Source organism: Filicampus tigris, chromosome 18 (genome assembly GCF_054856515.1).
Source record: "Filicampus tigris isolate MCC_2025a chromosome 18, RoL_Ftig_1.0, whole genome shotgun sequence".
In the NCBI taxonomy this organism is placed as follows: Eukaryota; Metazoa; Chordata; class Actinopteri; order Syngnathiformes; family Syngnathidae; genus Filicampus; species Filicampus tigris.
In genome coordinates, this window is record NC_141234.1 from 11,129,968 (window position 1) to 11,157,312 (window position 27,345).

At 40.2% G+C, this 27,345-nt stretch overlaps 5 protein-coding genes across 16 annotated transcripts in view; 2 read left to right on the plus strand and 3 right to left on the minus strand.

The window, feature by feature from the left end:
• cdcp1b (CUB domain containing protein 1b) overlaps window positions 1-4,795 on the plus strand; it is a 38,124-nt gene extending 33,329 nt beyond the window's left edge. For all 12 annotated transcript variants that reach the window (XM_086013771.1, XM_086013769.1, XM_086013770.1 and 9 more), the window contains 8 exons: window positions 349-564; window positions 712-1,068; window positions 1,203-1,562; window positions 1,666-1,863; window positions 1,934-2,290; window positions 2,582-2,938; window positions 3,021-3,102; window positions 3,966-4,795. In XM_086013771.1, coding sequence (XP_085869897.1) covers window positions 349-564; window positions 712-1,068; window positions 1,203-1,562; window positions 1,666-1,863; window positions 1,934-2,290; window positions 2,582-2,938; window positions 3,021-3,102; window positions 3,966-4,464 — 2,426 coding nt within the window. In that variant the 3' untranslated portion in view covers window positions 4,465-4,795. The remainder of the gene's footprint in view (window positions 1-348; window positions 565-711; window positions 1,069-1,202; window positions 1,563-1,665; window positions 1,864-1,933; window positions 2,291-2,581; window positions 2,939-3,020; window positions 3,103-3,965) is intronic.
• Window positions 4,796-5,366: 571 nt separating this feature from the next.
• LOC147132499 (tetranectin-like) lies at window positions 5,367-7,606 on the minus strand. Its single transcript, XM_086014690.1, has 3 exons — window positions 7,502-7,606; window positions 7,294-7,386; window positions 5,367-6,280 (listed from the first exon to the last, which is right to left on the minus strand). The coding sequence occupies exons 1-3, from the start codon at window positions 7,596-7,598 to the stop codon at window positions 5,874-5,876; spliced, it is 597 nt and encodes a 198-aa protein (XP_085870816.1). The 5' UTR covers window positions 7,599-7,606; the 3' UTR covers window positions 5,367-5,873.
• Window positions 7,607-8,852: 1,246 nt separating this feature from the next.
• exosc7 (exosome component 7) lies at window positions 8,853-11,311 on the minus strand. Its single transcript, XM_086014680.1, has 8 exons — window positions 11,166-11,311; window positions 10,986-11,087; window positions 10,755-10,849; window positions 10,388-10,553; window positions 10,237-10,307; window positions 9,661-9,784; window positions 9,410-9,565; window positions 8,853-9,026 (listed from the first exon to the last, which is right to left on the minus strand). The coding sequence occupies exons 1-8, from the start codon at window positions 11,220-11,222 to the stop codon at window positions 8,922-8,924; spliced, it is 876 nt and encodes a 291-aa protein (XP_085870806.1). The 5' UTR covers window positions 11,223-11,311; the 3' UTR covers window positions 8,853-8,921.
• Window positions 11,312-11,676: 365 nt separating this feature from the next.
• On the plus strand, window positions 11,677-18,735 carry LOC147132501 (palmitoyltransferase ZDHHC3-like). Its single transcript, XM_086015217.1, has 7 exons — window positions 11,677-12,003; window positions 13,023-13,354; window positions 13,697-13,821; window positions 14,310-14,406; window positions 14,507-14,588; window positions 14,768-14,898; window positions 15,275-18,735. The coding sequence occupies exons 2-7, from the start codon at window positions 13,052-13,054 to the stop codon at window positions 15,431-15,433; spliced, it is 897 nt and encodes a 298-aa protein (XP_085871343.1). The 5' UTR covers window positions 11,677-12,003; window positions 13,023-13,051; the 3' UTR covers window positions 15,434-18,735.
• Window positions 18,736-20,133: 1,398 nt separating this feature from the next.
• LOC147132502 (transmembrane protein 42-like) lies at window positions 20,134-26,961 on the minus strand. The gene is made up of 3 exons (XM_086015334.1): window positions 26,660-26,961; window positions 25,498-25,644; window positions 20,134-25,297 (listed from the first exon to the last, which is right to left on the minus strand). The coding sequence occupies exons 1-3, from the start codon at window positions 26,834-26,836 to the stop codon at window positions 25,151-25,153; spliced, it is 471 nt and encodes a 156-aa protein (XP_085871460.1). The 5' UTR covers window positions 26,837-26,961; the 3' UTR covers window positions 20,134-25,150.
• Between the last annotated feature and the right edge of the window lie 384 nt (window positions 26,962-27,345).

Sequence of the window (27,345 nt, forward strand, 5' to 3'; positions counted from 1 at the left end):
CAAATGTCCTATATACTTAACCCTTTCATGCAAAGTGTCACTACAGTGGAAAGCTATTTAAAAGTTGCTTTCGCCTACATTAATTAATCTAAAAAGTATATTTAGATTTTAAATAATAACATTAAATCATAACTAATGCATGAAAGGGTTAAAAATATTTTTTTTAATTTAGATTAATTCATATAGGCAAAAGCAACTTTTAAATAGCTGTCTACTATAGTGACCACTATGCATGAAAGGGTTAATTACAATTTTTTTTTTATCATTCTTATTTATGAACCTTGTCATTCATCTCTAATTCCATGCGTGAAAACGTCTGCTTGTGTTTTATGCTTCCTTTATCATCAGCTGGCAGAATGCTGTCTGTGACCCCTGACCCGGAAACCATCATTATCATCAGCAGGGACACGGTGGAACCTGACTGCAGCGTGTGTGTGGACAAACTCCCAAAACAGACCTGTGATCCCAAAAGTCTAACCCTGAGAGAATCTCGTAACACCTCCGTGGAGTTCACTTGTCCCCACCCCGAGCAGGTCTTCTCAGTGGAGATCAACAGAGAAATTGGTAGGCAAATGTAAACACCTACCGTATGTGTTGATTTACATAAGCAAGCACTTAGCTAGCTCAAAATCCCTCTAAGTGAAAATCTTAGCAAGTATTTGAAATCTGTCACAACGTACCGCCAACACTTGTGTTTTCCTCTAATTCCAGACTGCACGGCGACGTCCTGCTCTGGCGATATCGTTCAGGCTGAGTCCTCGCTTTTCCCTGACTTTAACCGGACCTTCACCTGGGATCTGAAAGTCAGATCCACTCGGGCCTTCCAGCTGGACTTCCCTGAGCCAGGAATGCGGCAGATTGCCAATGAAGAGACGTGTCCGGATGAGCACACATACGTTCTTGTTACTTACCTGCGAACGGGCCCCGCCAACATTGGAACTTTCTGCAAGGGAGGTTCTGTAGCTAGCATCCAGGTGCGCTACAAGGGCCGCGTCTCTCTCCAGGTGCCAGGAGACATAAAGATGAATCCGGTTGACTTTAAACTTAGTGTTGGGCCTGAAACCAACAGTAAGTTGATAAGTTAATATTATTTATTGATGAAATGCTCTTTTGCAAGTAAACCTTCACTGTCATTCAAACTATACAGTGATCGATGACCCTTTCCACTCTTGAGACCAAATATTTCCCCCTTTCTTTTTCAGTGGTGGCCATCGTGAAAGTCAATCTACCACGAGGCATCTCCAACACCACCTTCATCTCCGCCAACTATCCCAACGACTTCCCCGACGATCAGCAGATGCAGTGGGACTTTGCCGTGCCAGGCATGCACAACTACACCGTACATTTTCACGCTCACACGGCTCCGGAGTGCCTCGGCAAGATCGTGGAAGTGGAGTACAGGAAACGGGACAAGAAGGCGATCGGAACGGGTCTGACCGACAGGCAGCCGGAGCATCAGCAGGGCAACTTTGAAATGGTGCTGAAGAACTGTGAAACCAACAGGACGTTGCAAGGACTGACTTTGAAATACAGCGTGTCTGTTATGAGAAGTGGTCATCCAGGTACAATGCTACAATTAGTAGTAGCAATTTTTGCATAATCAAACCAAATCTTCTTTTCTATAATTGATCGTTCTTCCTCCATTCCCCCACCCACCCTTCTCAGTTCTGTGCACAGTCGACCTGACCAAACACCAAAAAGTGTCCCTGCAAATTGAGAAAGTGGGTTCTGATCCCTATTGCGAGATGAGCGTTAACTCTGAGGTTTTAAAAAGGGTCAATGTGGCTGCAGGCAGTAAGGCCGAACTCTCCTTCCTCGACTGTCCCAATGAAGATGTGCGATTGACAGCAAGTCAAGTTATTGGTAAGAGTTTGTATCCATTTCGGTCTCATGACTCTTAAGTCATCTAACTAATCATATTTCCCTTTCCCAGCTTGTGAGAATGGGGCTACCTGCTCCGAGACCCTCCTCACCGTGCCTACATTGGATTCCTGTCTACGGATGCCCCTCCACAGCTTTACCTGGCACCTCAACATCCCTCAGGACCGCACCATCGATCTAGTGTCTCCGTCGGGAAGTCTTCGGCAGTCGGTGCCAGGCCAGGAGTGCAACGCTTCCGTCTCCTTACATGTGGAGGAGAGCCAAGGCTTCTCTGTGGGTGATTACTGCTCCAACGGGAACATCCAGAAACTCCAGGTGCACGCCAACGTCTCCGTCACGGCGACGACCCGAGACTTCGGCAAAACGAAAGGGCCTTTTCTTAATGTCACCTTCACGAAAGAGATCCCAGGTAATTTAATTTTAATGTCATGAATAGACTTTGGTTGATGGAGTATAATCAATTGCAGCTAGACTTGGTTAAAACCTTTTTTCCTTTATCAAATTGGTCCCGAACCTCCCTAGGTCCACTAGTTCATTTTTTTCAGATTTCTATTATTATTATTATGACTACAAGTCTTAATAGTGTGATTTTCACAATTATGGTCAAATGATGCACATTCACAGTCCTTCCACACGAGTGCGCTGTTGCACTTGCACACAAAATGGCATCCTGATTTCTTTTGGTTGTGCTGTTTTCCAGAGACCATCATTTATCAAGTCAGCCCACATATGTCCTCTCCAACCCTGCTGGCCACCCCCAACTGGCCCAAAGGAATGAGGCCGGCGTCCACCGTGTCCTGGATCGTCTCTTTGCCGAGCGGGTACAAGGCACAGGTCCGGTTCGTCAACGTCAGCCAGCCCAAATGCAACGACCGACACACGGCCATCAAGGTCAAGATGCTGGACTCAGAGGAGGAGATCCTGAGCCGCCGGGAGGATGAGAAGACGGACGACAAGCTATTGGTGCCTCAGAGCTTCTATCTCAACATGTCCAACTGTATACCAGAGGAAGGAAACTTTGGGGCAGTCACCAAAATAGTTTTAGAGCCAAAGACCAGTAAGAAAATGTTCACTTGGGCTCATTATGACTACAAATAAATTCAAAAAATGAATTAATACATTTTCTTTTGCTTTCACAGATCTCTTAGCCATCCTGCTTGGGATAGCGGGAGCCCTTCTTCTCCTCCTCATCATCTTAGCTGTAGTTTGCTTCTTTGTAAGGTGAGTACATACTAAAAAATCCTGTTATCTTTGCACTTTTTGCATACATTTGCACAAATGCATTTACGAATGTTTAGCGGAGGTTTAAATATTTGGGGGATTTTCATTTATTTCATTTCCTTCTGAAGTTCAGTCTTTTTTAAAATTCAGTTTATTTACATTCGTTTTCATAGCGGGATTACAAACTTTTGTTAGTTTTGAATTAGTTTTAGTGTTTTTTTTGTAACACGGCAAATGCCCCCAGAGATGCCTAATTGTCAAAAAAAAAAGTCCAAATACAGTAAATTGATTTCAAATCAACATTGAAAGCTTATGTATGCAATAATTTGACAAACTGAAGCAAAATAATTTTTTTCTTGAATAATTATACTTCTTTTAGCCGTCTCAAGGGGCGGCCATTTTGTCACTTGCTGTCGTCTGAAAATTACATCACAATTGCTCAGGGCTCAGGTAACGACCAATCACAGCGCACCTGTTTTTTGAAGCTGAGCCTTGATTGGTTGTTACCTGAGCTCTGAGCAACTGTGGTGTCTTTTTCAGTCGATAGCAAGTGGCAAAATGGCCGCCCCCTAAAATAGATAAAAATAGATAAAATGGGTGAATTTTACTGCTTAACTCATATTCCACAAATGCAATATTAACCTATTCTATCCCAATGACATATTTATGTCATTTCAGAGAGGGTCTGAAAAAGTCTGGTACTGAATGAGTTAATCATAATGCTGTGTTTAGGCTAGTGGTGGCGCATAGAACATATTATTGTTAAAAAAAAAAAAAAACATATGAAAAAATGGCGGTGTTTTGAGGGAATCTGGCCCAAATTCATGGCATTTCACTTGAAAATCGTATTTGGTCTCAAATAGGAAAAAGAAAAAAGAACGCATGAACAAGGAAGCGTCCATCTACATCGGCAGCGGGAATATGTTCCGTCCCAAGGAAAGAAAGTTCAGCAAAGCGCGGTCGGACAACGAGTCCCACGTGTACGCCTCCATAGACGACACCATGGTGTACGGTCACCTCTTGGGGGACTCCAGCTACGCGGACAGCATGCAAGACCATTTCAAAGGAATGCAGTTGGACTCCTACCAAACGTTCACCGGGCCCTCGGAGCTGCCCGTCATCAACGAACCCGAGCCGGAGCCCGAGGTGGACCACTTCAATACGTTCCTGGACCCGTCCCAGTCGTTCATCCCGCCTCGCCCGCGCACGCCCATCGACCGGCAGGACAGCCTGGGCTTCCAGGACCGCCGAATGGTGGACAATGAACTCTACACGTTCAAAAACACGGGCGAGATGAACACCATCCGACTGTCCGGCGCCGACATGGAACCGGAACCACCGACATCAGATGAGTACTTGTAGGACTTCAGCTGCAAGATGATGATGATGACGACGATGATTCCTGTTACTTCTCAGAGATGGGAACTTCTGTGCCTGGGTCTCGCTCAGGGAATTGAATTGAAACACTTTGAGCTTTATCTGAATTTTCAAATGCTTCCTGAAGAGGAGCTGAGAACTTATTTTTTGAGTGTTCCTTTTGATATTTTTCAGTCTCTGCCCATGTGGTTGGGATTTTGGAGCAGGAAAATGATGTTTTACATGGTTTTTAATTCATTTTTTTTTTTTTTTTTTTTTTTTAATTAAATGTTTTTAGTCTGTTTTTATTTACCGCTAATGATTCATTTTTTTTTTTTTTTACAATAAATTTTGAGGAAAAAAAACGACACTGCCTTCATCCGACCGAAGCAACACTGAGGTTTTCAATTCTGGATGGGGAAAACTATTTCCACCGCAGAAACGTGGTCCATGACAAACAAGGAAGGGAAGTGGGAAGCAGCTCCAAAGAGGCGGCGACAGTAGTCCAAGTTTACATAGTTTATTCCCACCAATTCATATAATTATGAAATCTTAAAACCCTTTTTAGGGCAGCACAGTTGATTCGTGGTTAGCAACTTTACCTCACAGATGTTTGAAATAGTGGTGTTTGAATTCCAGCCCTGGCCTTCATGTGTGCCCCATGAACTAACTTTTCTCCAGGTACTCAGGCTTTCTAAACATCTGAAAAACATGCATGTGTGTGTTTGAACGTCAGTGTGACGTGAGTGGATGTTTGTCTGTATGCACTCTGTGATTGGCTGGTGACCAGTCCAGGATCCGCCACAGCTGGAATAAGCTCCAACTGCACGTCCCTCACGAGGACAAATTGTATAGAAAACGGATGGAGGGAAAAACCTTTTGGAAAGTAACCAGGAATTGAGTCAAGGTTACATGGACAGTGTGCTTTTATAGTTTATTTAGGTTTCAGTTTACATCAGGCCAGACATTAGCTAACTTGTGTATATAAAAGGAAGATGGAAAAAAAAAAGTTCAAAACAAGAATATTCTTCAGGCTCAATGTGAGACTTGTCAGTGAAATACAGAATGCAGCATAGTACAGTTTTGACAGGCACATTAACATAGTTGTAACTTTTCAGCTTGTCTCGTCAGACCCAATGTTGTGGCTGATGTGTATTGCTAGTGGTATTTTTAAAATAACATCACATGAGGCTAATATTTCTGATTTTAGTATTTTGCTTGGAACACAAAGAATAGAAATTATAGCCATGCACCTGACTGCAAACATCAGATTCGGAATGAGTCCAATTGCAGAACCAGACATTAAAAAAAAAAAAAAAAAAGCCTCTTTAAAAAGAAGGTAAAGTGGCATTGCAGCAGAAGTACACACAAAGCAGCTATTTTGGATTTTAAAATGGATTTTGGCATATACATGATCACACAACGTTGAACTGGCAGACTGAGGCCTTCTCATCACGGCAGTTCTCGTCAAACCACTTCCCTTTGCCGGCCACCGACAGCGCGGCACAGTTCTGCGACTGGCCGCCATCTGGCTGACGGGCGCGGCTGTTGGACGTGTCCCAGTTCTTGAACTGGATGCTGACACCGCTCTGGTCGGCCCAAGTGTTCTCGGTCACCATGTCGTTGATGCCCAGCCACACCTGCTCGTCCCTGCCCACGCTGAGGCGAAGGTAGTCTGTCAACAGGTCGTTCTCGTCGGCGGATGTCGGGGCGCTCAGGACGCCGCCCAGAGCGTTGCAGTCCTCGCTGGCTGAGTGATATGACTTCTTCACTGGGTCGGCCAAGATACACTTGCCATTCATCTTTGTGCCCTTCAAACACACTACATAGATGCAGGGATTTAATTAGCAATATTTTGTAATTGGACCTAAATTAAGAAGTAACAAAATCAGTTCAGCAATATCTTTTGCATTGCATATGTCAAACTTTTAGCAAGTCTACGGTCTTTGCGCCCTAAATTGGAAGTTGCGTCATAAAATGAGATGCCAGAGATAAACAAATTCATTTGACTCATCATTAACAGTGTATCATTTATCCTGCTCTTCTAAGAATAAATGCACATATTATTTGGATTTTTTAATTCAATTTTTGTTATTTTTTTATTTGACTTTTGCCTTATTCAAGGTGACTCAGCTGAGCTGACTCGCCGCTGCCTAAATGAAAGTTCGAAAACAACCAGGTCTTAAAGACAACATGCAAGTGCATTACACAAAAAGTTAAATACAACTGAACTCTACCGAGGATGTGATTCTATCGTATGACTAGAGCGAGCTCGTGCACCACTAGTGGTACCACACTTTAAATATCACTGGTCTACCATTATGCAATTTTTTTTAAATAAAAAAGGTAAATTAGTGTATTTTTTCTTCTAGATCTTCAACTCCAGACATAATTGAAATACATCCAATAGGAAAATCTTACAGAAGTCTTGTAGTGCCGATTACTTTGTCATTATTATTATTTTTCCTCTTTTGACTGATTGCCAGTCAATGACGGGGCCCATATAGAATGAGACAACTATTTTGTCACTGAGTGGTGAAAACGTGTCATGATTTTTCAGCATTTCATTATTATTCTCTGCATATTTGTTGGGAGAAAACACAGTACTATTGCATCATATTCACGTCTGCAAATTTGGAACCAAATATGGCTTCTAGCCTTCAAAGAGTTATTATTGGAGTAGTCCTGCAGTAGTCATGATTTTCCTGTATAAATCTCTCGTCCATGTGAACCCCCCAGTTTGGACCCAAAAACGGTTTCTCTCATATTCACTCAATTGATGTTATTTTCTAACAGTTTTAGTACCACACGTGTCCTCCATATGATCATTTTTACCTCTCTGCAAGGCCTGTTGTTCCTTGAGAAGGTTGAGGTCCTGCACAATGTCGTTAATCTGTCTCTGTAGATCCTCAAGGGCAGCATTATTGTCTAATTCCCCCCAAAAAAGAGTTAAGTCACGTGATCATATACAGTCAGTGATGATTACTCAAATTCATCACATATGACAATCTTTTGTTTTTGTTTTTTTTTGGGTGCGAAGTACCTTTTCGTGCAGGCTTCTTCTTTGGTGGAGCCTGCTGGAGTGAGCAGTTGACCAGCATCAGGACGAGCATCAGCACGCACACACCTTTGCACTCCATAGCTAGACTTTGTTGGACTGAGGATGGGCCATCGCCGAGCCTCGCTATTTATCTTCCGCCTCTGAACCCTCCCATTCTCTCTCTTGTGTGTGTGCATGTGAAAAATTATGAGATGGTGTAAACCTTCCTCACTCAGTATTGATGACATAACCATGTGCGGTTTTTATAGTACACTGAAAAAAAAAATAGACTGATTTTGAGTTAAATAGCCTGGGTGAAAAAAAAAGGGATATTTTTTTCCTGAATGTTTGCCAAATGCTTTGCTTCTCTTTCAAATTGGATAATGAAGCTAATGATGATGCACTTTAATATTTGTGAGAAATCACTGGAAACTGTGAAACTGGAAACTCGTTTACATGCCAAAAAGTGACAAATCCACAAATTGGTTTCCAAAATTTTGCAGCCCGGTAACAGGAGTTTGCTTTGGAACTGTCTGCCTTGAAACTTTGGAACAGACGTCTGGAATGATTTCTTCCCATCTGGTCTCTCTTTACTCAAACCCTCAGCCTTAGACACGTGGCAAAAGCAAGAAGGTGCAGGGATTCTAGAATTTTCCTCAACCATGTTATGCAATCAGATGATTTTTACTATCTTAAAATATATGATCAAAACAACATGAAAACATCTAAAAAAAAACAACAACAAAAAAAACTTCCCTGTTCCGCTACTACATTCTTTGGACAGGTGACGCTTAGGTCAACTTGTATCCATGAATGCACTAGTAAGTTTCCTGGTTGATTGAGAATTTGTATTTAAAGAGGAAGTCAACCCCCCCCAAAAAATATTTCCAATAATAAGTGGTAATCAGTAATCAATTAACAGGTTTCAAAAAATACATAACTGCCCCATAAAGGATTCCTGGCCTCATGTTTGTCCACTTAATACATTGAAAAGCACGTTCACGACTTTGAGTCAACCGGCCAGCAGGCCATATTTCTTTTGGAGAAGACAGACCTTTTCCACTCGAATCAATATTATATGGCTTGAACATTCCATATAAAAAGAAATCCCAAAGCATCTGGTGGTCATGGTTTCTGTTTAGTTTTCTTCTCATTTGTTGTTATGAGCATTGGTGAAAAAAGTCATAGATGCTTGTTGAATAATTGGTTCAATTTTAACGTTGTTTTGCTAACCTCTATGATGTATTTTCTTCTCCGTATGTTTAACTGAGCAGATTTAAAAACATTCCTTTTGTCACCGTACTCTACTACAACACATTTCCATTTCGCCACGAATAAAGACAAGTCGTCTGTATAAATTTGAAGTTTTTATTAAAAAAAAAAAGGTACATGATTATATATACATAGTACTGCATTGTATACTCTAACCAAGAAAGCCCATTCTCTGTCTCGTTGTTCCTAAACTCTCCTCCTGCTGCAGCAGCTTCATGAGAGGCATGTGGAGGGCTTTTCCGACACGTTTACCTGTCTGGAGAATCAAAAAGCCGCTTTTCAATATTTGTTAAAGTTTTGCTTGCACTACTACAGCAACCATAATGTATCACAATTGTTTAGATGCTATTTTACAACACTTGTGGCAGTTGTTTGAAGATTTACAATTGCCCAAAGATCGATGCTAATTTCGATTAGCCCATCTATGACGTTTTGCATTATATGTTAGCATTAGGCTAGCATACTTTTGCTCAGTGTAAAACCGCCACACGAAATCATGCGAGTGACTAGCTGTAGCTTGTGTTTTAATAAGTTTAGATATGTTTAATATATGTTTAATAAATGAAACTTTCAGCTTGCTTTAGTGGTTGCCACATTTTCGCTGCACTGTACAAGTTGAGGCAAGCGGTGATGACTCACTTCTGTCATTTCAAAGATGCTCTCAGGGTCCAGGCTACCTCCGCCCATCTTCCTCACGCAGGTGACCGTTCCCTTGTGTGTGACGGAGATGATGAGGCTCGCCACGGAGCACGCCTTCTCTTGCAGAGTGGCGTCCACCACATGCCTGTGGCCCACCTAACGCCCCACAACAAGAAAAACAATGCTGAAAAATCAATCTTCTGCATTAGTAGTAATAATCTATTGACTTAAGTCTAATTGAGTGAGCTTGCCTTGCACAATGTCACTATACAGGGAACATTCTCCACATTGAGCCTCATGCAGTCATAGGGGTCATCTGACAGCTGAATTTCCTTCCCTCCTTCTTCATCATTTGAAATGTGCACTTTGGGGATTCTGTCAGAAAAAGCACTGGTTAATACATTCAAGAATACGGACAAGCAAATCAATAACTCCAAATACATGGCTGTAAGCAACCGTGTGTATGTATCCTGCATCTTGGCTTTTTGTCATGGAATCGAAATGTAATTTGACTGATTAAAACTGAGCAAGGTTACGGCCAATTGCACATAATAAATAGTCAGTATTATGTTCCATAGTAAACTGTGACCTGCTGTCACATGGGATAGGGTGCCCTCTTGTGGCCTGACTGAAAAGACATTTGAATAGACCTTTACGGCGGACCTATGACAAAAAGGGGCAGTGACAGTGTGACCCACTTAAATGTGGTCCCATTTGTATATTTTTAGTGCAAATAGACACCTACACATCACTTATATGCATCCCTATATACAATGGTTGCTGATAGCAATGGATATGAATAAATAAACAGTTGATACAGTTCTTACTTGGTGCTAAAGAGAGCTGCCTTGATAGCTACTGACATGGCATCATACAGGTTTCCATCACATTGCAGGAGCTGCGGAACATAAATCAGTGTGTTAGCACTCAAATATTTGCTAGTTTAAGGACGCAAAGAAAAACATGCGATTCTCTCACCAGTACATCCACATAGAGCACCCAGCAGTGCTCTCCCTTACTGATACACAGCGTCTTCAGGTCCACGCTTTGCTTATTATTGAAGACTTTGTACAGTGTGTTGCTCAGCTCCGTCCCGAGCTCCTCCCCTCCTCGCCCCTCAAACTCTGGGGTTGCATTGGCTGAACTGGTGAGCACAGTTGCAAACGACACACACAATAAGAAATGCGCAGTTATATGAATAACTACCCGACAGTGTCTACCAAAACATAAAGTAGAATATTTGATTGAGTGTCCAATGAGTATAATCAAATGACCAAGAATGTCAGATGATTTAGGTGGTGAATGTCATCCAGTATCGTCACACTTGCAGACACGTCCAACTTACCAATCAACAAAGAACTCTAAATAGCCTTCATTTGGAGTCATGGGCCTTGGTTTTCCAATTTCAGCCTTAATTCCCACTAGAACTGCTGTGTGGCCCTGCAAACATGAATAGAATTTTGTCAAGCCTGTATTCATCCTGGGAAATAAATGCAATCTGCCAAGCATGACAAGCATTCAGATGCCCTCCAGTATAGTATGCAAACGATAAGAGCAAACATTAAGACAACATTACTAGAGAAACTTTGGCCGATCCGTCAGTATTGGACACCACGTCAGTCTCAATCTCCATGTGTCTGTAGTCTTCACAGCCCCTTCCATCCACTCGCAGATCATCCTGATCGTTGTAACATGGGGACATATTACTTAGCAAGTACTAAATTCATTCAAAAGTCTTCGCGTTATCGACACTTACCCTAATCCCATGTAAAATATACACCTTCTCAGCTTCACTAACTTGCACTGTTGCCATTGTGCAATCGTGTGTGCGTCGCAGAGATTTTACGTAATCAAAAGCAGACTAGTGTAGGGAACGCTTACTTGGTTGACCCGGACGTCCCGGACAGTCTGTTAACGTCTGGCGGACGAAAGAAACAGTCTTAGACATCCCGCGGTAACTTTTGATTGTGTTATTGCTAAATGTATTGTATGTAATAAATGTATATGTTCAAATAAAAGAATATGTTCGGAAACAAACCATGGTCATCTAAATATATTCTTGCTTTGAATGCTAAATAAATAACAAAACTGTATTTGTGCTAACATTATGTACTATATTAAAAATTAATTCGCCTCACAAAGCAAATTAAAAGAGATTTATTTATTACATTTTAGGTACACAGTTTATGGGTGAAATTGAACCTGACAGACAAACTTGAGGGTAAAGTTATAGATATTTCCACATGACTCCCATCAGTATCACATACTTCCTGGTTGGCCCTGTTTTATTGTCCCAAGAACCGGGGAGGATTCTGGACTCGACAGGGGAGGAAGTACCGAGTTAGCTAAGAAATCGACTGTTGAAATGCGCGGTTCCCCTCTTTGACTTCATGAACAAGTTCATGAACATCGCATTGAAACTCCGACCGAAAGTGTGACCGGATCTGTGTGGACAGCCACTGCCCGAAGACCAGTGACGTTAGCTGGCTCTGCGCTAACTGTGGGGAGCGGTGGAGGAGACGCTTTTCACGTTATTTTACGTGATTTAACTTCAAAAGAGTGATATTTTAGCCGTAGCGCCAAGAAAGAGTGAGGTAAGTTGATAAATAGAGCTGAAATGATGTTTTAAGAAATGTAAAATTAGTGTGCTGCATTTATGTGCCTTTTGCTCCCGCAACCCAGCGTTCATTCGTGTTTTCTATCAAAACCAAGCATAATTACAATATTAGTGTCTAATGATATGTATTTATAAATTCAGCATATCCTATTATCACCTCAGAGGTCAGAAGGGAACGAATTTGTCTGAAGAGTAGCCCAATTCAAGGACAACGTAAAAGCTGAAGCGCTGAAATACAAGGAAGGAAAAAATGACAAAACGTCAGATTTGAAGTAATAGGTGTTCCACGAACGTGTTTTTGTAGACGTGCATTGGATTTTCACATTCATCTCGTCGAATAAATGATAAGGTACAATGAAACTGTTACATTGACCTGTTGGCTGTGAGTGCACAACAGCATTAGGACAGTTGTACAGGTATTGCCACTTTACAGTGTTTGCATCTCAGTTTGTCAATGTCTTTTACGACACACTATAACAAATAGACATTAGGCACTTATTTATTCATCCGTCTGTCGTAGGCCTTATGTACACAATAAAACCAAACCTTTAGGATTTAAGGATAACCACCGCTAGTTTGTACTGGTCCAGTGCCCATCTCTATTGTAACTGCACTCTCCAGTTTGCAAACATAACATTAATGAAAAGCTTCGAATTAGTTTACTGTACTGTACTTTCTTTTCCAGGAACTCCTATTGTCTTACAGGCTGGATCTACACTGCGGGTCCAAGTGACTATTTCCTACATAATGCCTATATCTGATTCCCCCCTCCCTGTGTGCAGTAATTTGATGAAGGATAGCAAAATAGCTGCAAAAAGCAGAACAAATATGAGTAGTGCAATCACAATAATAGTTAAAAGTGTACAAAAATGTTCTCAAAACAGTCTAATATCATTTCATACTCAATCTTACATTACCCTTAAAAATAAATGGCTCATAAGATGATTTGATTCAGCAAAAATGAATGATTACTTCTCCCTGAATTTTGCCTTTCAGCATGCGGTTCAAGCCGCGACTGCTGTAGAATGAAGAGCTCGGCTCACCGCACCAGGGACATCGAGCGTCAGGCTGGCTACCTGAGGCCTGAACACTGCGCCCCTCCCCCGCCCCGCGGCGCCTCCGACACCATGTGGTTCATCCGCGACGGCTGTGGAATCGTGTGCGCCGTCATCACCTGGTTTCTGGTCTTCTACGCGGAGTTCGTGGTGGTATTCGTGATGTTGTGGCCCGCCAAGAACGTGGCCTACAGCCTCTTCAACGGGGTGCTCTTCAACAGCTTGGCCTTCCTCGCCCTTGCCTCGCACGCCAGGGCCATGTGCACGGACCCGGTTAGTTGACGGCCGCCATTCGTATCAAATAGAATGTCTTTGTGGGGACTCTACTATGTTTGATGTTTCCTACATCCTATCTTATCTTATGTTATGTTATGACACATATCTAAACAAATAAAATGCCGCAAAAACCCCCCACCAATAATCACTGTGAACGTTCTGTCATAAAAATGTCAATTTCCCCAAATAATGCAAATACAGACAAGTGCCTTGAAAAAAATAAGCGTATATTAAATCGCAATCGCGATATTGAGGAAAAACAACTGCCATTTGATTATTTCCCCAAATTGTTCAGCCCTATTAAAAAATATGATTCTTTTTTTTTTTTTGGGTCTCCAGGGCGCTGTGCCAAAAGGAAACGCGACCAAAGAATTCATTGAAAGCCTCCAGCTCAAACCAGGACAGGTGGTCTACAAGTGTCCCAAATGCTGCAGTATCAAGCCCGACAGAGCCCACCACTGCAGGTACACCGGCCGGCACGCGCGGGATCAACGTGTAATAAACTACAGCTGTGTGCAAAGTGCAAACCTGCCAGAAAAAAAAAAAACGCCTGGTGTGACTTCCTCTCAAGGGACCGCTGTCCTCATTAGTAGTCCTTCCAGCCCCCCCCCCCCCCCCTGCCTGATGTGCAGTTTTAATCACGTGTCGAGGTGCGACGATTAATCAATTTTTCCCCTTCAGCCTCTCGACAGAATATATTCTCCGATCTTTATGTTGAATCCAAATAAGGCATTTGGCATTGTCAAATCAGTTTTCCCCATTGAAATGAATTGAAATGCCACTCATCCATTCCAGCCCTCCCAAAAGCCACCAGCATTTTTTTTTGTGTGTGTGGTTTTTAATAAACAAACAGAATAAAATAGAATGTAAAAATATAAACCGGCTTTATGAAGTGCAACAAATGCACGCCAAGGTCCTTATGAGTTCCCGTTTCTTATTCCTGTGTGTGCAGCGTGTGCAAACGCTGTATCAAAAAGATGGACCACCACTGTCCTTGGGTCAACAATTGTGTCGGGGAGAACAATCAGAAGTACTTTGTGCTTTTCACGGTAAGCCTCTCCAAATCATATCATACACATCAGCATTTAAGCGGCGGGCAACGGAAAACAACTCACGACAAATATGTCTCTCGTGTGTTTTTGTATGTAGATGTACATCGCGTTAATATCCTTCCACGCGCTTGCCATGGTGGGGTTCCATTTTGTTATCTGCTTAGAAGAAGATTGGTCAAGTAAGTGAGCACTTTATTCCCAAATGCTCGATCAGCACTTTCCACTGAGATCAATGTGCAGTATCTCACCCAAAAAAAAAAAAAAAAAAGAAAAGAGTCCACTGCGCTTATATTTGAAAATAACGTGTCAAGAAATAGTCCATATCGCAACGGCAATTTCCCTTCCCCCCCTTCGTCAGAGTGCAGCGCTTTCTCCGCACCCGCAACCGTCATCCTCCTCATCCTCCTGTGCTTCGAGGGGCTTCTGTTCTTAATCTTCACGGCGGTCATGTTCGGGACACAGGTGCACTCCATCTGTAGCGACGAAACGGTGAGCATTCGCCAAAATTGCACGGGAACAACTTCACCAGCGTCGCAAGGCATTTACAAATTGTTCGATTTGAAATCTGTTTCATCCACGGAGATCTGATACGACTGATGATAAATCATTTGAAGTCATTCACTGCCAAAAACGTTTTTATCTGTCTTTTCACAGTCCAAACATTCAATCCCAGGAACTTTATTTATATTTTTTTTCAAATTTTTTTTTTTAAAGCGTTCATGTAAAATGTCTGGCAGTTTAAATGCCTTTTAGCGTTTATATTGTGTACTTACACTGCCATTTATATCCAGTTCCAGTTGGGTTTCGGTCCTTATCGGGGCCGGGGGGAAAAAAATAACTGATTCATCTTTTTTTTAACTCACAGGGTATCGAGCAGCTGAAAAAGGAGGAGAGGAAATGGCTGAAAAAGTCCAAATGGATGAACATGAAGGTGGTGTTCGGGCACCCGTTCTCAGTGGCCTGGCTCAATCCCTTTGCGACGCCCGATCACGGCAAGGCAGACGTATACCAGTACATCGTGTGAAGGTAGAGCTTTGCGCGCGTCACAAAACGACTCCTTTAACGGATATTTCCAATAAAACACAATTAGCGAAACGCCTCTTTACTATCTCGCGTCCCCTTTGCTGCGAACAACTCGACTCAAATGACAAAATAGGAATCGTCGTGTGTGATCTACAAATCGAGGACATTTTGTCTCCCTGTAAAGCTTCATTTGCTGCAGTTATTTGGAGACTGTGGCTCAATTTGCCTTCGATGATTGGGAAGAGGCAGAAAGTACACACGGACGTCATTTTGTGTCATCTCCATATGTGAAACCACGGACCAGAGATTTACATGTCATTCTATCAAAGGAATGTATTTTAGCGTCTGATGAACGAAAATACTGTATTTCCTCATATGGTGGTTGAGGGCGTTTACTCCACTGTGGAGTGCAGAGTTAGAGTTCGGGCGTTATTGGTGGGGAGGATTACTACAAAATATCATTTCATGTTCAACAACAACATAAGCACACTCATGCTGAAGCTGCTGTCAGCCACACAGCTCCTCCCAGACTCTCACACACAGGCTCGCTAATGTCACAAGCCAAACCACCTAGCCCCGCCTCTTAAAGGCTTACATATCTCACACGGCATTACAGTGTGTATAGTATTTTCTGTACATTCCATGTTTTGTTTTGTGTTCAAATTAGAGATAGACCGATTTGTATTTTTCAGGGGCCGAGACCGATATCGATTATTAGTAGTCCAGGCGGCCGATAACCGATATTTAGAGCCGATATTAATTTTTCGTAAAAAAAGAAAATATTGGCATCAAAATCTAAAAATAAATAAATAAATAATTCTTAACTGTGTTGAAACGTCTTTAATCATGTTTATTGAACAATGTTTCAGATTTGCATAATGTAGCTATTTTTGGGCGAAATTATTATTATTATTATTATTATTATTATTACTATAATTTTTGACAATATACATCTTTGTTACCATATTCTAACAAAAAGTTCAGGGAGCACCTAGGATTGTCAGCATGTCTTAAAAAGTGAAATGACAACACTTAAAAAAAAAAAAAAAATAGCTCCATATAGTTTTCAACAGTAAATGAAGTTCTCCAATATTTCAAAATGACAGAAAATGTAACTTTCACATATCTTTGTTTTGATTCCAACACAGTTTTAAATTGATTTATTATCGGCCATCATATTTTACCATATCACCTTATTTTAAAAAGGCCGATGCCGATATTCATCAAAACGCAGAAGATCGCTGATAATCGACCCTGCCGATAATCGACCCGGCCGATAATCGGTCTATCCCTCTTTGAAATACATTTACAATGTGTTTGAAAAGTGTCTTTTGATATGTTTAAATATTTTTAAAGCATGCAGGTAGGAAAGGTAAAACTATATTTTTTAAAAACTGTGTTTATGTGGTCTCTATATGGAACCGATCCCCCATAATAAACAGGGATTGGTCAGACTGGTCATTAACCATCGCAGGGTGACAATATGATAAAAATAATAATGTACAGTACTTTAATAAATATATATTACAGTGGTGCCTTGAGATATGGGTGACCTGATTTATGAGTCCTGAGGCAGATAGCGAACAATTATTTAAAAAAAAAAAAAAAACAGTGTCTTGCCTCCCCCTGTTGATATTTACTGTCGAAATAAACAATGAGAGTTCCACATTAGGAATTTAACACAACAACACTTTGCCTTAAAGCCCACTTAGCTTAATGGTATTCGAACACAAACGGTGAAGCAACGCACATTGACAGATAATGCAACATTTTATATTTTATAACAGCAACAGATCTCATTATCATCACATTTCTGGACATTACTCATTATAAGTTAATCATTTATCAAGTGACTTCAGAACCCTTTTCATTTTTTATTTTTTTATTTGACAAATCTTCTGCAGAAAATAGAGGCATCTATTTGAAATTAATGGGGCATGGTGTTTACTACAACGGAAGCCACTATTTGAGGAAATACTGTAAATCAACTGCTCAGTTGCGCAATCTGCAACAAGTAACTGACTTTTGCTGTTGTACAAAACTTGGAACTTCTAAACCTGCTGGATTGTTCTTTTGTTACACGATAGTTAAATTTGCACGGTGTGAAAACTGAGGGGATGTTGAACTAACAATTCAACATAATGAGCTGGATAAAAGATTCCCACTTTACTAAGATGACACTATCACAACCTTATTGTCGCTGGTGATTGTGCAATACCGCGCTGGGGGAAATACATTATCGTGGTTAAGCTCAAGAAGTCAGAGGGGGAAAAAAATGGGTCACTAAAATGATGTCAGTCAGTATGTGACCAATCAGGTGCTCCTATCTAATCACGAGCCTTAAAAGCATAAATATGTTGAATAGTTCAGACTGAAAAGATGTTTCTCAAAGTGAATTGAGCGACTGAAAATGTCATGCACTCGATGAATCATCCAACGATAGAAAAGGGGAGTTAGTGGAACATTTGATTTGAACCGCATGATATGTTCTGTTTTTACCGAAGCATATTGCATTCACATGAGAAAAAAATGTAAAATCCTGTTTTTCTGAGTGAATTTTTTTGGGGGGGCTTTTTATTTATTTTATTTTTTTTCCTGTTTTATTACATTTTTTTCTGTTTTTGGGAATCTTTTTTTTTTGTTTTTCTGAATTTTTTTTTTTCTGTTTTTATGAGTATTTTTTTCTGCTTTTCTGAATATTTTTTTTCCTGTTTATTCTGAATAATTTTTTTCAGTTTAAAAAAAAAAATTTTTCCCCTGTGATTCGAGAGCAAATAAGTTACACGTTCATTCCTTTATTGATAGAGCGAGCTCGTAAGCAAACATGGACGACATATTTAGTTGAAGTTTTAAGACACTGGGAGAGTCTTTGAGTCACATAGATGGCATTCTGTTTTTCTGAATCATTTTTTTCCCGTTTTTCTGAATCATTTTTTCCCCATTTTTCTGAATAATGTTTTTTTCTGTTTTTCAGAATATTATTTTTTCTGTTTTTCAGAATATTATTTTGTGAAAAAAACCAAACCTTTTTTTTTTTTCTTCGAGAATGCAGTATGCTTCCGTATGTTTCAATGTGGACATTTTAAAGTGTTTTAAAATGCAGTATCTTTGCAATATCATTTTTATTTTTTTTTTAAACATCTTTCGGATATGCAGTTTCCTATCCAGCTTACAAGAATAACACCAGCTGTCAGTTTATAATTTGTACGGTCGGTCATGAATACTATTTGAGTACTTTGTAGGAATTCCTTTTATAATGTATATGAGTTCAGGAGAGAGAGAAATAAAGTTATGTTGAGACAATGTGTCATGTCTATTTCTTCCAGTATCTTCACTTTGGAAATGTCTTCATTCATTGGTCCTTTTTATCACATTTAACAGATGAATCAGTCAGCATAAAATTGGAGGTAAACATGTATTAATAAGCCATAAAAAAAGTTAGTCTTACCCCAAAACTACAATAAATTTCAAGCAGAAGTCTACCCCGAAATTTTCATGACAATATTATGCTCTATGTAGCCCCGTTAGTCTAAACACAAATTCTGATTAATATTACCTTTGTGGAATATGAGTTAAGCAATAAAGTCCACCCTTTTTTGTCCATCTCAGGGTGGGCGGCCATTTTGTCAAGCAATCATGGTTCAGCTTCAGAAAACAGGTGAGCCGTGATTGGTCGTTACCTGAGCCCTCAGCAACTGTGATGTCTTTGTCAGTCGACAGAAGTGACAAAATGGCCGCCCCCTGAGTTAGATAAAAATTGGTGGATTTTGCTGCTTAACTCATATTACACAATATTAATCAGAATGCATTGTTTAGACGAGTGGAGGCACAAAGAAGATATTGTATAAAAAAAAAACAAAAAACTTCCACTTTAATTACACTGTATTTTAATATTTTTGAATTACAGTATTACGAAGAGTTACAGATATGGTTTGTAGTTAAAAGAAATTAATATATCATTGAAATTATATCAATCGGTCATCAAAAATAAGCACAAAAATATGCTTGCCCAAAAGTCTAACCATGACCAAAAATGCAGTAATTCACATTCTTAGTCAGTGACACTTATTCATTCATTCATTGTCCATACCGCTTATCCTCACAAGGGTCGCGGGCGTGCTGGAGCCTATCCCAGCTGTCTTTGGGCGGGGGACACCCTGACTTGGTTGCCAGCCAATCGCAGGGCACACAGAGACAAACATCCGCACTCACAATCACACCTAGGGGCAATTTAGAGAGTCCAATCAACTTACCATGCTTTTTTTTTGGAATGTGGGAGGAAACCGGAGTACCCGGAGGAAACCCACGCAGGCACGGGGAGAACATGCAAACTCCACACAGGGATATGCTTTTTTCAGGGCCGATACCGATTATCAAAACAATAGGTCCATGTAGTTTTCTACAGTAAATGAAAATTTTAAAATGACAGAAATGTTAAACTTTCACTTACCCGGTATCTTTGTTTTGATTTCCACAATTTTAAATTCATTTATCATCGGCCAGAAGAGTTGAAAAATGGCCGATGCCGATATTCGTCAAAAAGCCAAATATTGGTGCCGATAATCGGTCTACCCCGAATAAAAACCTCCGATTAACACATCATGTTCTCAATTGTGTCAGATGATGAGGTCACCAGAGAGAAAAGTATTTTAAAATAATGAGCGGCAGCTCAAGGCTAACATCGCATATATGACGCCCAGCCAAGACAAAATCCTTTATGTAGACGGTTGTACATCAAAAAAAGAAAGTCGACAAGAACATTACGTCAGACAAGATGTTTATTTCATTATTTCTGTTTTACCCTCTAGTGGAGGTGACAATATCTGCCGTAAAATAATGTATTCACACTTTTACAAATATTTCACATTATATTTGTGACACATCATAATTGATTCAGATCAGAGTGAGCATGTTTAAAAAAAGAAAGAAAAAAAATGTGAGTGCAGCAGCCACAAAAGCAAAAATCACATTTTAGCAGAAAAGAGGCTTGCAGGCGTTTCTTAATGCCCTCATCAGGATTGCCCCATTAAATTAAATTAATAAAATAAAAAAAATAAAATAAAAGAAGCCCTCATTATAAACTGAAGATACTTGCTGTTGTGACACACTTGCTCAGGTCTTTCATAGAAAGACTTCATTAGGTACAACTGCGCAATCTCATGAGAACTTTTAGTTGAGACATTTGGTAGTAATTCTGAAATACGTTTCTCTTTTTGAATGGAACTATTGAAATAAAAACGTTTCTACCACATTGGAATTGATTGACTTGCGCCATATTGGGCAACTCTTCATTTTCAAAATGAACCAAAAAAAAAAACAAAAAAAACTTGTATGTTATAAAACAATGACAGCCATGATTCTGTACATTCTTAGTTCTAGACTTAAGTACATAATACAGTAATATAGTGGACATAAGTGTTCCCAAAATGCTAAATTCATGTGAGCAATCCACATATTGCGACACAAAACGATATCAGACTGTGGTTGTGGTCACATTAATAGGGACGCATGTACATAAGACATACAGTATTTGTGCATTGTTGTCATAGCTACCATTACGCATTCATATTACATCTAATCAACAGCAAAGTGTGACCTAATGCCAAAATAAAGCTCATCTGTCACCTTTCTTTTTTTTTTTTTTTTTTTTACGCAATGGTCTGTTGCACATCAAATTGAAAACATTGAAAGAATGTAAATGTTGCAGAGTTCTCATTCACAACTCCAATGATAAATTTGACGTGGACGGATGGTTATTTACCCTAAGTACGAATCTACCGCATTTCCTCAAATAATGACATTTAATTACTCAACGACAGCGTACCTGGCATATATTTGAAGCAAGGCGTTTATTTGACAAGTGGCCTTTGCACGTTGGTCGACAAAGATCTATTATTGCCATGTTACGATGGAAATTGAATGCATAACTGACGTATAACCCCCCCTGTCTGCCCAAACGACATAAATGTCGTTAAAGACCAACTTCTGTAAAACTAAAACTACAGTGAAAACGTAGACGATTAAATATGATCTAAATATGCTACAATACACGTCAGGTGTGTCAAATTAAATTAGCAAAATAATTGCTAACAGCAGTGGAGTCATGTGAATTACCCTTGTCATTCACATTTTTGTAAATATTTTGTTATATTAACGGGACATGGAAAACCCCTTTTCTGTAAGTAATAAGTGTACAGCTTTTATAACTGTAAATTTATTGGCCCCTCAAAATAACTCAACTCATAGCCATTAACGTTTTAATCATTGGCGACAAAAGTGAGTCCACCCCTATGTGAAAATTTTCCCTCACTGTTGTCATTTAACCCATTAAGGACGGGAGCACATAACTGCGTGTCTACCACTAGAGCCGGGAGCGCTGTTGCGTCTTTCTACCTTTTAAATCGGTGGAGCGGATACGTCACCGTCCTTTTTTAATCCAATTTTCCGTCTCTTAGCCAACTTAATGCATCAGAATATACACGTGACGGTAGGGCTGTGCGATTAATCGAAATTCGATTACAATTACGATTATTACACTCCACGATTACAAAATTGGCATAATCGTAAAAAAAATAAACAATAATGTCTACACAAAGAAATCATACTTGAATTTATACATTTGCACCTTTTTTATTTCATAATATATAACTATTTTATAAATTTTGTTTGGTCCAAAAGAAACATATATAATTACAGTGTTTCAAATAAATTACGGTAATTTGTCTTTATATTTTTTACGCTTACGTTACGTAACAAAAAAATAAATGATCGTTTGCATAATCGTGATTACAATTCTAACCAAAATAATCGTGATTAATATTTTTTTCATAATCGAGCAGTCCCACGTGACCACGGAGGGTGTCGTGGAATTTTTTTGAGCCGTAGATAGGCTAATGGCGGACGCCGTCGATCGCCGGGAGCTCTGATTAGAGTAAGTAACGGCAGTGATATATAGACGACGCGCATGACCAGTCGAACGTGATATGATGTGGTTTGTAGACAATGACGATATTGACGTCTTTCTAACAGAATAGACGATGGTAATTACCACTCGATTTAAAAAAAAATTAAAATAGTGCTTCTCTTGCACTGACACTTATTTTTACATCTTCGATTGAAACAGTAAATAATAATAAATTCTGCCTGTGTGAAAGCCACACGTCTAAGCTCTTTAATTCTTTTGGAATTATGTTTCTGTCTGCTACAGGGGCTGAGATATTCATCATTTTGTAAGTGTTGAATTTCTGGGAAATCTTCCGGTTTTCAAGGGTCATTCCAAAGGCGACCGACGGTTTTGGGGAGCTGTTGAGACAGGCGCTTTAGGCCTTAATGGGTTAAAAATAACACAAAAAAAACCCAAAAAACACAGTTGGACACTCCAGGTGAGACATATGCCGGAACTTGTGGTCTGAAGCAGACAAGCGTAATTTCTGTGAGATCATGCTAACGTGTATTTTGCTTGTCATACGTTGAATTTTAGTTGAATAAATGACTTCTTTTTCAACCCATTTCTGCTTTTATCCAAGCCTAAAATTACAGAGCTCATGCAGCTATCAGCATCTCACCTACACATCCGCCCACCAAAACCGAGATGTCGTGTACTAAATCAAACATAGTTATACTTAAGAAAATTCCAGATATCGTTAGCCTGTTAGCATAATTGCCCATTTCGTTCTTTTTTCCAGCGAGGGTGTTTTTTATAGGTATTGTGACAGCAACTTAAAAATGATTTGGACAGGTAAGCTATATGGCTAAAAACATCAATTTACACCTGTTGTTATTATTTTTTTTTTTTAAGGGGACGAGACGGCTGGAGATTAATTTAGGCACGGCGTCAATTCAAGTACCGCGTACATACCGAGCCATACAAAGCCAAAGTTTGTCCACCGAAGACACAAAACGTCCTGTTGGAATAAAAATAGCGAAATGAAAAATAGAGAAATGAAAAGCTGTCCTACATCCCAACATGATTCTATTTTAGTGGTAATGCGGAGGGGAACAGTCAGAGTTTAAGGCCTTTCACAGCTACATTTATATTATTGTGAAAAGAGGAACTCCGTGTGTTTTTTTTCCCCCAAAATTTCAATATGCACAGACAGTGAGTGTCATAGTGATTTGAAAGAAACACTTTGGTAACCGGATAGTTGCTGTACATGACAAACATTGATTAATGGTAGGGTTGCCAACTTCCTCACTCCTAAATAAGGGACAGGTGCACGGTGCCACGGTGGTGTGAGCATGATGTATGAATTTAGGATTTTTTTCCTAATTTTCACATTAATGCTGAAACCACATTCACGTAAACAATAAGAAAAAGATGAAAATAATGGACAGTGTTTTTCACAGGATAGCGGCGATATGTCACCTCATGAAACCTCATATGAAACCACAATTTGGCTCTTTTCATCAAAAAATGGGTGTAAGAAATCTGAAATGTAAAAGAGGAGTGTGACTCACCAAATTTATTTTTTCTCTGGAAGAGAGAAGTCCTTACATGACAGGTGGAGTGATTGCCGCTTGTTCTGAGATTGACGCTTTATCTGATCTAGGATCTGTCATGTGTAGTACCGAGAGTCTCCATTAGGAGCGCTGTAATGTGCTATCACTGTTTAAGAACCAGCAATGTATGTTCGAGCAAGTATACGAGTAAAAGACATTGAGCTGCCAACCCGTCTGTGTCCGTCGTTATTGACAATCGATCGCCATCCAAAGCTTTACTAAGCATCTTACATCACAGGATCGGTAGATTGCAGTTTTATGTATTTACAAGAGTTGATAGTCAATATACGGGACATTTGAGGTCCCGTATGGGACAAACCAAATTAGCCTAAAATACGGGACAGTTGGCAACCCTAATTAATGGTGACATTGTGCCAATGTGATAACCCACTGGTCCCTTGTTGCCTGGCAACCTCACAGTGACAAAACTCCCAGAATCTCATTATGCCAAAGAACCAATCAAAGAAATTGTTGTTCAAACACATTTTCACAGATGAAAAAACTTGGACAGCAGCTAGCAAGCTGTTCCTTCATGCTTATTTAAGCTAACCACTTTTTTTTCAGGCCATTAATATCTTTTAACACGTGAAAGTGATCTTAATGTCATTGTCGTACTCTCAGCTAGTAAGTAAAAAAGTCATTTGCTTCTATCGTTCCATTTTATGATGCTTGCAAGTTGCGCTAATTGCTAACAAGCTAGCAACCTTTTTCGGTTTCCCCATTAATTCCCATTGCCTCTGTGTGTTAATTATTTATTTATAATGATTTAATTCATTTACCATCAGTTCCCGTGGGAAAATCTGATTCAAAATAGAGTAGAATTGATCAGCGTCAACATCAGAGATTCCTCTGTAGTATATTTTTTCGTTGCTTGTTAGCTAACAGACGTAGCTTATTACTGTTAGCATGACTGTTGCTGTTAAGACCTATAACTATGCTAGTTAGTTAGCCTACTGTTGAACAAGACGCAGACATTAATTTCTAATGTATTTTTTAATGTTTTAGCAATTGTCTAAACTAAATCACATTTTTGCGCTTCCTGTTTCCCCGTAGTTCACACATTTCATAAATATACGCTTAAAAAAAAACAACCTCCTCTCACATGTGATTATTCTTTGGTGTGATGGAAAATCAGACTTATTAGTTATTCAAAGCATTTGTCGCACCGGTATGAGAAGTGCCGAAATCAGGATGAGCGCAGTTAAGTGGAGATGAGACATCATTGGTCTCTCTTGGCGACTGCGCTGGGTTGTCGATCCTGCGGCGAAACCCTTTGCAATACAAGCAAGCCAGAGAACGTCAGGGAGATCCCGACCCACCACAGTGTTATTTGGGCCTCGCCAAAGATCAGCTGGCCCAGGAAAGCCTCAAGAAGAGAAAAATATTCTAAATCAATTCCAGTTGTTTCTATTTTCTATATTTACTTTCTATACTGTAGGTATACAATCAAGTCCTTTGCAATACATAAAAAGAGTCCTGCTGCATAGCGTAATGTTAATTGGCACTATAACAGCAAAAAGCATTCTGCGTGTGTGTGCGCGTGATGAGAGACGGGCTGCTACTCACGGAAGATACGAAGTTGGAGGCAGTGGTGGTCACAGTGGTTCGAGTAGAGGAGGAGGAGTACCTGAGCGCTTTGGCAAGGAAGGTCCACATCACAGCATTGCAGGTGAAAAGCAGTCCGCCGCACAGCAGCCTCAGAGGGATGTGAAGCTGAAACATGACATCGTCGCAAATTGAGATTTGGATTCATTTTTACTTCTGAACCTGACCACATTTTTCATTCAAATTTAGCCCCAAATTCGAATTGCAACACGAGACCTGAGTTCTGTATGAAAGCATTAATCCTGCTACAGTTCTTTTTTTTGGGGTCTTTTTTTGTAACACTTTTAAGTTAAAATGGACTAAAGTTAAAATGAACAGGCTATTTTATGTATTTATTAATGCAGTGGTTAACTTGTTTTTACACTTGTATGAAAGTAAAAATGTAAAGTTAGGAGTGTGTGTGTGACTTTCAGATTACCCTATACAGGTATATATATATATACACACACACACACACACACACACACACCCACACACACACACACACAATATACACTATATGGATTGACATTGTCTATTATTGTGTTTTAATTTTTTTTTTTTTTTTTGGGGGGGGCAGGGTGGATGATTAATTAGTACATTCACCTCACAATTCTGAAGTTCAGGGTTCAAATCTCTGCTCAGGCCCCCATGTAAGGAGTTTGCATGCAAGTTTTCACGTCCAAAACATGCACGTTAGGTAGTTCTTACTGGCTGCAACCAGTCCAGTGTGTACATCAGTGATGTTTTTATGAATACTGTGCTATTTTTCTTGACTACACTCCAACACTACACTAACACTAACACACTTAGCAAAAAACATCTGGTCTTTTTTGGGAGGCTTTAATGGATTCGTGTTTGTTTTTCCCATTTTCAAAAGCGGTAATTGATTAATTAATTGATGTTTTTTTTTTTCTAGCTCCACCTGGCATTTCGACAGGCCTCCATTAAGAAAATGTTGATGTATTTATAGGTGCGTGAAGGTCAAAGAGGAAGCGCGACCCTGGTGAGAGGAAACCGCGTTGTGACGGCAAACAACGCGATACCACACGGCTTGCAATGTCACCCATCACGCGAGCGCTCCCTCGTCATGACTGGTGCTGAAGCTGAGGGGACGAGACGCTCATTTGCCTCCATGACTCACCCGGTCACAGGCGGTAGTTTCGTCCACTTGTCGAAATCTCCGCTGCTCGCCCCACGTCCGGAGCCCCGTCTCGCACACTCCCTTCAGGTAGTCGGCTCCCAGGGACAGCTTGGCCGACGACGACGCCACGGCCGCGAGGAAGCCCGCCAGCAGTGCATATAAAATTCCGGGGAACATCTTAAAGCAGGACAGCTTAGATACATAATGGGCTACTCCATCTTTCCACCTCTGGGGCTTCTGCTCCGCTCAAGAGCCGCTCTGCGTGGTGGCGTGCGGTGCACTTTCTCCACTCGGCCGCCTGGTGGCAGTCACAGCGCATACGTCTGCAGAAGCGACGGGGCGTGTGGACTACTCGACCCGCGTTGCACTATGGGAGTGGTAGTCTTTTTCAGAGTGTACTTTAACTTGTTTTTTTTTTATTGCCGTTTTTTGACTGCAGTATGGTTTAGCGGAAGTGAAAAGTGTGAAACAGGTGCGAAAGTCAACGCCGTTTTAATTTTGTGGCAATGGTGGCCCATCAAAATCACCAAATTGACCCAAAATATGTTTGTTTAGTGCATTTAATTGCCTGAGAGTTGTGGGTGTGGCGTATAAGAAAGGATACAATAAAGAACATCATACTAAATGCCTGTTTTACTGACAAATGTTATAGAATTGCTATTTATTTCATTATTCTATTTATTTAT